The sequence below is a fragment of the Myotis davidii genome, unplaced genomic scaffold, assembly GCF_000327345.1.
Source record: "Myotis davidii unplaced genomic scaffold, ASM32734v1 scaffold71, whole genome shotgun sequence".
In the NCBI taxonomy this organism is placed as follows: domain Eukaryota; kingdom Metazoa; phylum Chordata; class Mammalia; order Chiroptera; family Vespertilionidae; genus Myotis; species Myotis davidii.
In genome coordinates, this window is record NW_006283588.1 from 3452979 (window position 1) to 3464389 (window position 11411).

At 33.4% G+C, this 11411-nt stretch overlaps 1 protein-coding gene across 1 annotated transcript in view; it reads left to right on the forward strand.

Annotated features, from left to right (window-relative positions):
- MICU3 (mitochondrial calcium uptake family member 3) overlaps positions 1-4247 on the forward strand; it is a 71947-nt gene extending 67700 nt beyond the window's left edge. Inside the window, exons 14-16 of the mRNA XM_006753800.2 lie at positions 772-929; positions 1981-2049; positions 3689-4247. Coding sequence (XP_006753863.1) covers positions 772-929; positions 1981-2049 — 227 coding nt within the window. The 3' untranslated portion in view covers positions 3689-4247. The remainder of the gene's footprint in view (positions 1-771; positions 930-1980; positions 2050-3688) is intronic.
- Positions 4248-11411: the final 7164 nt, after the last annotated feature.

The following is an 11411-nucleotide window of genomic DNA, read 5'->3' on the forward strand; positions in this document are numbered from 1 at the left end:
TTCCCTACTCCACGCTACAGACAGAAGTAATCACTCATTTCCAAATTCTCATAGTGCTTTGTTGGTACTTTGTGTGGTCCTGTGTATGGTTATTTGGGCAGATGTCTCATCTCCTATTGGAACTGTAAGAGAACTAAAGTATCTGTCACTGATAGTAGGTGCTCCTTAAACATTCATTGAATATGAATGCATATTAAACTAAAATACAGTTATTCTTGGCCCTTTAAATTAAAACTACGAAAGCTGGATAAAAAAAGACGTGGTACTTTTACACCATGGAATGCTATGCAGCTGTAAAAAAGAAGGCTCTCTTACCTTTTGAGACAGCATGGAGGGACCTGGAGAGTATTATGCTAAGCAAAATAAGCCAGTCAGAGAAAGACTAGTATCACCTGATCTCACTCATACATGGAATCTAATGAATAAAATAAAATGATGAACAGGGTGGGAAGAGATTAACCAAATAATTTACATGCATGTATGCATAACCCATGGACACAGACAATAGTGTGGTGAAGGCCTATGCAGTGGAGGAGATGGGGGGAGGGGGTCAATGGGGTGGGGACATCTATACTTTCAATAATAAATAAATTTTAAAAACTACAAAAAGTTTTTGTTTCCTAAAACATAGCATGATTAATGAAAAATCATGTTACATAAGACCATGACCCATGTGTTTAGAAAAAAAAATGTATTTTATAACCTTTTTAGTAATTAATACATATTATAAAAATAATAATGGCTTACTCCTTTTCTGTAACATTTATCTAGATGAATTTAAGCGTGCTGTCTATGTGGCTACTGGTCTCAAACTTTCACCACATTTAGTGAACACAGTCTTCAAGATTTTTGATGTTGACAAAGATGATCAATTAAGTTATAAAGAATTTATTGGAATTATGAAAGACAGACTCCATAGAGGATTTCGGGTAAACCTATATATTTCAACCCTATTGATACTATTTTTATAAACCGAAAGGGAAAAATCCACCTAAGTTTCAGAAACAATTTATATACATTTTTCATAAAATGTTATACTTGAAAAGAAAAATATAAGGCCCTACCTACTTTCAGAAACAATTTGAAGTGATAAAAGACAATGCTTTTTTAAATATGAAATCAGTTTGAATATTAATAACTTAATTTCATAATCAAGTAGTTCAATGTCTTCGTCCCAATTTGTGGGGGCAAAAGTTGCCAAATATTTTTTATTAATTAATCTGCACACTTGCTATCAAACTTGTTAGTATACAAAGGAATACCACTATTTCTCATTTTACATGATGCAGATTTCCACTAGGCAACTGAGATGCTTAAGTCACCGTATATTCAGCACTTTTCATATAGAAAATAAAGTAAAAACATTTTTTGTCTGCTGATTCTTCCTATTAACAACTTACACTGTAAAATAATATGAAAAATTCAGAGATTTTTATTCTCAAGTATGTTTTAAAGAATGAAATATAGCATGATCAATAAATGTTTAGATATGTAACATATTTGTAGGTGGTGCCAAAAATGGAAAAAGAAAAAATATTTCTATTAACAGCTAGAATATACAGTTATCCCTCTTTGGTAGGAATACCCCTAAGTATTATACATTTAAAAAGAGAAAAAGTTATATATACAATAAAATCAAGATTCATCATAGACAATGTTTTTAAACATTTTTAATGATTTTTTAAAATCCAAGCTGTTTTGGTAACGATACTGTGTACTTAACTGCCACCTAGCGGCCAGTCATTAACATTTGAAATTATGGCACAAGTACCTAAAAGGGCATGTATTGAAAATTATTTATTCTTTCTCAGAAATTTTAGAGTAGCGATATCAAATTAAAGTATAAACTATGCTATAAACCTCTGATGCTGCATTTTTCTCTTAGATGTTGTGTGTTTTATTTTTTGCTTTATTTATTGCATATTTGTGGCCCTGTAACATTTCATTGACTTTTACATTTTTTAATCCTCTGTTCCACAGGGTTATAAAACAGTTCAGAAGTATCCCACTTTCAAATCCTGTCTGAAGAAGGAACTGCATAGCAGATAAGTATGTTAGCTTCTCTGTCTAAATTGTTCAATAACAATAAAGGAAGGGTCATGATTTATTTTTCTGCTGTGACATTTAGGAAATAACTAAGAGAAATACATTTTATTTTTAATTTTTAGGTCACTAATTCAAACTAAGAATTACTCTGTTAATGATTTTATTTTAGTAACTTTATTTTATTTAGTAATTCAGTTGATGACTTAATCATTATAACAAAGAACTACTTTGCCTCTATTAAGGTGTGAAATAAGCTGGATTTAAATACTCATCCAATTGCTATTCTCTTGAAATGTCTTGATTGAAAATGATTCTGTTTAACCTGCAACTTTGTATCTGAGTAGACATAAAATAATAACTTCATATTCGACTATTATAATGTAGAATCATTAACATCTAAGGAATATTTTTTACTATTTTTTAGGATCGTGATTCCCAATGTCTGCTACAATAATAGAAGCTAATCTTTGTAGAGTTATTTTAGATGCTTGGCACTACATTAGGTGTTCTTCCACCTGTAGACTCTCATTTAATCCTCACAGATATCCCGTTTAACAGCCGAGAAAATAGAAGCTTAATGAGTCATTTGCCCAAGAAAACATGCGCTAATAAGTCGCAAACTCGGGTTTGAACCTCATTCTGTCTGATGGCAAAGACATCTTATTATTTTCTAAACTATCCTGTAGAATGCCATAGGTGAGGAAGATATAGGAGGCTCATTCAGTTTGTTCAACCCAAAGAAATGTCTCATACTTGTTGCTGATCTCCAAAATGAGCGATTTGTTTTCCCTTTTCTCTTCTATAAGTCACCTATAACTATAAAATGTTGGTCGATTATGGGTTCCAATAAGGTAGGTCTCTAATTGCAAAAATACATTTATTGCTGTTTTTTCAAGCTGGAAACATTTATATTTGTTATAGCAGTATTACCAAAATTGTTCCAAGCGATATTGATGCATATTATTTTAAAAGTTTAGTTAAATAAGTTAGAGAAATATAATAAACATAGTTAAATAGGTTCCTTCCTCCTTAGAACTTATGGGATTTTATTATGCATTTGTGTCTCTAAAAGAAAACGGCAGTACTCTGTACTTCGCAAAGTAGCTTTGAGGCCTAATGTTTTATGGAGCCCATCCTGGGAAATGCTGGTCTAAACTGTTTAGTGGCAAGTAGGCTAATCATTCATCTGAGGTGATAACTGTTGTGACTGAACTAACAAACCATCTTCCTGATCTCTGTTTTAAAGAACTTGATACTGCCCTGTAAGAACTTAAACTGAACATTAGAAAACGTAGGACCATACCATGTATATGTTCATATAGGTAGTGTACTCAACTAATTTGTCAAAGTGTCACTCTGACACTATTGATTCTATGCTGTAGTTCATAGAACCATAGATAAAAAGGACTACATTTTTTCTAGACCTTGAAAGGACTGAGAACTAGACAAGTTACTAAACAAAACACTGAACTTTTAAATTAAAAGAAATGTTTTATGATTAAGTCTTTTGATCCTTGTATTTTCTGTTTGGTGTTTTTATTATGTGCCTTACTGTTTCATATTATTATCATAATAATATTTGATTAATGCCATCACCTCTGAATTTCATGCTAAATAAATATTGCTTATATTTTTTAATTAGGTTCTTGTAAAGCAAAGTTTAAAGAATTTATCTACATAACAAATGCAAGAAGCAGTAATTTCAGAAAACAGAAATGAAGGAAAAGGTGAAATGCTAATTATATTTTTTCTTGAACTGAATTCTTGAATATAAGACAGATAAAATGCATCTTCATACTAACTACAAATGCTGTATGTTATCTGGCTAAGCTCTTGCCTTGATTTACTGAACTTTGCACTTTTTCATTCCTTTCAGAAGTACATAGATACTTCCACTGACTATATAAGAATGTATTTTAAATATTTTAAAATTTATTAGAAATTTGCCTAACCTCAAAATAATGTATGACTCCTGGAATCTAGATCACTTAAAAATGAACAGTGACATTTTTTTTTTGGTTTTAGACTGTGAACTTATTTTAAGAAAATGAATATTCCTTAAGATTTAGCTTTGGGACTTAGAATTGTTGATAAATCCCTATTATTTATCTAATGTTCAGTTACATTGAAAGTGTTCTGAAAAACAAATAGAAATTAAAATACTATACAATATAATGATTTACACTGTACTTTTATCTTTTAAAAACTACTAAATTAACAAGGTATTATTTGAGTCATATAAAGTTTTTTTTGAAGTTTTTATTCATATATCAAAGTCAACAGAATGTCTAGTATTCTTTTATGTATACAGTAAAGAAATTTAATATGTAGATTTTTTTTCTCAAAAATCATCCTATGTTGGTGGTAGAATAGTGGTAGTTGTAGCATCAGTCACCTTCATTGTCATTATTGTTTTAACATGATGCTGCTCCTGATTACAGATGGTGTACGTTAATAGCACTAGGGAAAATCATATCTTTTTTTTTCTTTTTTTTATCTTAAGTTTTACATATGTCTTCTTTTTCCACATGCATACAAGTCCTTTGGTTGCTCTCTAACCCCCCTTCCCACCTCCCCTGCCATTTGTCTCTGGATCTATTTTTGTTCATCTAAAAATCATATCTTACAATTTGTAACTTATTGCACATTGTTAATAAATGTCTATAGCATCCAAATGAGTACTGTAAAAGACTAATATAAAATGGTTTAAGGACTTATGTAAATATTAGGTAGAAGTTAATATTGTTTCTTGCAAAAGGACCACCTGCAAAAGCGATAACAAATAGTAAGAATGAATAATTTAATGTACTTCATTATTTCAGAATATGTATTAAAAGATAAAAGAAAAACTGTTTAAGAAATAGCAACATTAGACTTTCACATGGAGAAAATTTGATGGTACTTAATGGAAATCTGTTCAATTGAAAAGTTTCATTTATAAAAGATTGCTATACAACAAAAGTAGAACAATAAGTTTAAATTAATATGTTAATGTATTTTATGTAGAAGATATATACGCTTATCTTCTTTTCCAAGATGTATTTGATGTCATTTGTACACACTCCAGCTATTGCCTTGCTTTTGCATATGAAAACAGGAAATACTGACTTTGTTTTTATAAGTTATTAAATGTGAAATTGATAGCTGTGAATCAGCCTATTTATAAAAGTAATGTTATTTCCAAGAAAATGTTATTAGCATTGGCTATGTATTTGACTTTTTACATTCTTTATCTGATACTATTTATTACGTTGATGTAGCAATGTGATTCATAAATGTGAGGATTCTATGTAGTATAATAATTTAATTTCACCTTCTTTCAAGTTTGAGTCAATTGATTGACTAAATGAAAATGCCTATTCACTCATTTAACATACCCTGGTCTATGTTACCTTACCTGAATGTTCTCAACATTATTTGCTATCTAAAATAATTGAAAAATTCAGTTTACTTTTATCTTTGACTATAAGTTATATTATCTTGCATACATGGAAAAATTGCCATTTAAGAAAGTCCTATAATGCACATTAAAAACTAAATTAGCTCATTAAAATTATTTATAATTCTGTCATTCTCCCAAGGAATACTACATTGTGATCTTTATTCATAATTGCTTATCAGAGTGAATGGATATTCATTTGTTTATAAGACTGTAGCATAATATTAAAATTGGAATAAATGAAATATTCTGGTCAATTAAAATGGAAAAGAATAGTAAATTACAATGATTCCCTACATATTATCACTCATAAACTTTCACCCTCTAATTAAAATGAGAGATAAAAAGAACTCTTTGGATTGTTGTCTATATCAAATGAAAAATCTTAAGCGCTTTGAAAATAGTAATATACTAAATACATTTATGCTAGTATTTTCAGAATTTCCTTCTACAAATTATTCTTTGGAAAGGTGAAGTTATACATAAAATTTTAGTATTATCCTCTTTACAGAGAGTCTACATGATGAAAGATTTATGGTACCTCGCAGAATCATTTAATATTAAGAAAATCATTTAACTTAAGTTCCAATATATCGTTCTTATTATAAAATATAGCTGTAAAGCAACCTTACATTCTTATATTATCTGAAAATAAATATACCTGCTCTTGAATCAAGAAACTTAGTACCTTGCTTTTATGTTTATCTGTGGTATAATGTCTTTTTAAAAAATTGTCACCTCCAAACTTCGGAACTGTTTATTGGTTACCAAACTTCCATTGGTTTCATACCCTCTGCTATCATACTACATGCCAATGAAATTAATCACAACACGTCTGTAGATAAACAAATCACAGAGCCATAAAGCCTCTCAAAATGTACAATAGGCATTGATACTGTATATAATGTGGTCATTGGTACTGAGAAGCTTTCAGAAAGTTTACATGTGACTTAATGGAGTATCAGTTTTGCTCTACAGAAGTGATTGCTTAAATGGCTTAAAATAATTAAACCAACACAGCCCCTTTGGTACTAATTTTGGTTCTTTTGTAGGAATCATCTTAAGAAGATGACTCTTAGAAATTTACCAGTTTTCAAAATACACTCATTATCCTACTCTTTATAGCCATACAATAAATTAACATTTTTACATACTGCTTTTACTTCCAAAGGATGTAAAAATACCAATTGTGTAATAGTCAATAAGTATATAATAAAAATTTTAGCGATAAGAAAGCATAGTTTTTTTTTCTTTTCTTTATAAGTAAGTCATAAAATGATGGTATGTCTTGCAATGAGTCACATCTTAAATTCTGTGAAATATTGTAAGATGAAACTCACTGCAAAGATATAATTCTCTTTACTTTGTATATCTTTATAATTCTCTTTATATCACAATCAGTATTTTTGACACACATCTTAAACTGGGAAATATATCTAAAATTGTGACTTAATGCATATTAATATACAGTGCTCAGAGACAGTACAAACATTATTATAAAAGTTTTCTGGAAAAGATAAGTTGTGTCAGTCTTGTAAAGGAAGAGAAGGACACGTGTTTATGAACACAAGAAAAGAGAAAAGAAGAAGAGGATGGAGAAGGGATCTGAATGAATATAGATTTTCTTTTAATTGGGATTTAGTAGACAGTTTTTAGAAAAATAAATGTTTAAAAATGCAATAAAGCAATAATGACAATACATCCTTTCATTTACCAGGTTGAAAAGACAGTGGTTCTATAGTATACAGTGTTGGTAAGTGTGCGAGGCAAGTGCTGACAAAGCTATACATGTTCAGAGGGAAACACAAATATCTCAGAGTTTTGATCTAGAACTTTACTTCTGGGATAGTAATATCCCAATACATATATTTATAAATTTGCATGTCAAAAATATACCTAGTAAATGAAATAGTATGTAACTATGAGAAAAAATGAAGTTCATTTATCATGCTGATATGAGATGATTCTACAAGATACTTTTATGGGAACACATCAAGGTATAGAAGGAGGTACGATATGCTTCTGTCTATGATAAAAACACACTTTTCTTGCAAAGAATTATATTTTAATATATCTTTCTCAAAGTTATGTGTACAATTTGTTAAAAGTCAGAGTGCTCCAAAGGGTTTATGTGAAACACAGCATTCCTCTTTCCTCGTTTCTGCTCCTCAGAGGCGATCGCTTTCTAATTTTTTCACAGTTCCTTTTGGCACCTGCCTTCATATTTCAAGATAACATGCTTATACCAGTATTTCTTGATTGAATTTATTTTTAGTACATTACTGTTGACTTCCTACAATGGAGATGAGAATTTGGCTCTATTACACAAACCCCTTTTAAGACACAAACACACTCTCTCTCTCTCTTCCTTTTCCGCATCCTTTCAGTATAGTTAGAGCATAATTTTATAAATCAATTAGTGCAACATCCATTACTATATTTCCTTCCTTAAACATCTTACTTTCCCTAGAGTTAATAATTTTCCCCTTTTCAGTCTGCTTAATTTTTGTGTAGTTCTCCTTTACCTATTATTAATTCATCCCAGACTCACCTCCAGGACTAAATACATATTGTTAACACATTGTAACACGTGAAGTAATATGTAAACTTTTTATACTTTTAGAAATGCCTCCAGGAGCTCTCTGTCTTAGGATCCCATCTCAAATGGTTGTTACCTAGTCCTAATGCAGAACAACTTGGAAGCTCTGTGTGCATGGAATGAACTTTAACTGATAGGTTTCCCACATTGCTGTTCTGACTGTGCCCTTTCCTCTGAGGGACTGTGACTAGTAGTATTGAGAGGTCTTTTCTCTATGGTCGGACTTCTGCTGCCTGGTAACTCAAGCCCTGGCTGCTATTTGGTACAGAGGTCTTCTGAAGATGGGGCCATAGGCATGAAGAGGGCTATACAGTCATATATTCAACAAGTGGCATTGCACTGTTTTGAGTGTTTTTACCTTGTCTTAGTTTACTTTTTCAAGAAAAGCACATTTTTAAAATGTAAGATGTCAGTCTGGAAAATGTGGAAATCATGAGGGTCATGTGTGGGGTAGATTTATTCACTAAATCTAGAGGTAGGTTACTTCTTGAAGCAGATACAGTTTTAAGAAAAAATGAAAGTATAATGGTGTTCATGAATTTATGGCACTACCACATGGTGTGATTTGGGTGTAGGGATGGGAACTAAACATGGTGTGAGCTGGATATAGGGATGGGAACTATCTTATGGTGTGAGCTGGATGTAGGGATGGAACTACCACATGGTGTGAGCTTGGATGTAGGGATGGAACTACCATATGGTGTGAGCTTGGATGTAGGGATGGAACTACCACATGGTGTGAGCTGGATGCAGGGATGGAACTACCACATGGTGTGAGCTAGATGTAGGGATGGGACTACTACATGGTGTGAGCTGGATGTAGGGATGGGAACTATCACATGGTGTGAGCTGGATGGTAGGGGTGGAACTATCTCATGGTGTGAGCTGGATGGTAGGGGATGGAACTATCTCATGGTGTGAGCTGGATGTGGGGATGGGAACTATCTCATGGTGTGAGCTGGATATAGGGATGGAACTACCACATGGTGTGAGCTTGGATCTAGGGATGGGAACTATCACATGGTGTGAGCTGGATGGTAGGGGGGGAACTATCTCATGGTGTGAGCTGGATATAGGGATGGAACTACCACATGGTGTGAGCTTGGATGTGGGGATGGAACTACCACCTGGTGTGAGCTGGATGTAGGGATGGAACTACCACATGGTGGGAGCTTGGATGTGGGGATGGAACTACCACCTGGTGTGAGCTGGATGTAGGGATGGGAAATGGATGAACTGATGGACGAGTGTCAGTGGAAATAAGTTCCTGGATTTAAAAAGTTATAGACAATGGCCATACTCTGACATTTACCATAAGAGACAAAGAACTGAACTCGATTCATCAGTCTAGTTCAGTATGGCATTTCCTATTGCATATTTTCAGGGATGAAGCAGGCACTTGAAGGTTAGCAGATAAGTCTACTAGCAGATTTTAAACTGAGGTAAAATGAGAGTTTAGGTCAAAATGAAAGGCAATTAATAAAGACATTTTCAGGCTGTGGTATATAATGCTTTACTCATTGCAAGCTCTAAGGTGCTATAAGAGTTAAAAGTTCAAGCTGAAAAATCTACACAAACCACTCTGAAAATCTATACTATTTAATGCCAATGCTCTTTGGTGCTTAGAGGTTCTCAATAAGGTGAGTATCTTGTATACCATTTGTGCTGTAATATTTAATTACAGCGAGTGTACAGATTAGCTCTCTCAAAGATTCTTTTGAAATCAGATTGCACATCAAAACTGCATTGTGCCCAGCTAAGTAAGCAAATTTAAGAAAGAGGAGAAGGTGATGTCAAGACTTATTGCAAAATGAACAAATAAAGAAATAGGATTTGCTTGATGTTCAGCCTATTAAAGCATGACCAAATGTTAGCCTTTGTTTGTCAACTTAACTATGTTTTTCTAAAATTTACAGAGGTTCAGCCCATGGAAAGTTTCCTTTAGCTAGGATAGTATTTGTACTTGAGAAATAAAATAAGCAACATGAAAATGCTGACTAGATTATACTAATAGTTCAGTTTCTCATAGTGATTGATTACCACATAGATATGTACATTAGTAATTCAGATACAGTTTTTTTTTACCTTTTTTCATTTTTCTGATTATAAAATTAATACATGTTTTTGCTCCCTGATACTTAAGGTTTTATAAGCTCAGAGGTTAATTTAACTTCTCCGAAAGAGCTAGACACTCCCCTCCCCCAAAGACAACAAACACTGAAGTATTTCCAGTTTCCAAGCATTTCTCCCTTCAGAAAAACTGTAAAAATAAATTTTAAATTTTCCAATACCCTAATAGCCAGGAATGAAGACTAAGTGGCTTGGAACCGGAATTGGACTTGCAGCAAATACCCAGGAACATCGGTGAGGCTCTCAGACCAGAGCAACGAGGTCACAGGCTCCATGGAGGGGCAGGATCGCCTGGGCCAGAGTACTAGACTGATGGTATGTGAGTACAGGGTGCGGCAAAAGCAGGTTTACAGTTGTGAGTAAACAAAACAGGTTATTCTATTATTTTCTATAAGAACAACTGTAAACCTACTTTTGGAGCCTCCCCTCCTCTGAGCTAAAATCTTCAAGGAGGTCCTGAAGGGTTCTAAGACAAGTGTGTGTGTGTGTGTGTGTGTGTGTGTGTGTGTGTGTGTGTGTGTCTGGTTGAAGCAGAAGAAACCATCCCACAAGACTCCCATAGATTATACTCAAGCATAAACCTCCAAACAAAGACTATCAAATCCGGATAAGACCAACCACTACTAGTATCTAGTATAAGTGAGAATCAATAGAGACAATAAATGTAGTCCCAGAGAATGTAGATGTTGGAACTGAATACAGAATACTATGTATGAAATGAACTATGAAATTATAAAAATGAGTTTCTAAAAAAAAATTATTGGGACTAAACAGATACACTTACCAAATAGAATTTCTAGGGGAAAAAAGTTAATTGCTAAAATCAAAACCTCAGTGGAGAGTTTTAGGTCCAGCCATGACTGACTGACTTACCCTTTCATCATAAACAGCGACAACTTAGTACAACAAACACTGTGGGGCTTTGATCCTTGAGAAAAAGGAGAGTCACGTGGTGACCTCTACATTCAGTCTGGCTTTCTGCCTGGGAGCACGTTCCAAATGCAACAGAGGGAAGTGAGGCCCAAACAGACAAGGAGTTTCATGGGCTGGAAGAAATGAGCGCAGAGGCAAGCCTAGCTCAGGGAGCTGGGATGTGTGGGACAGAACCAGAGGAGAGGGAGCTGTGCAGAGAAGGGGCACCAGAGATCTGCTTGGGAACGTGCCTGGCTGGACACTGAGCTGCCTGTGAGCAGGTGA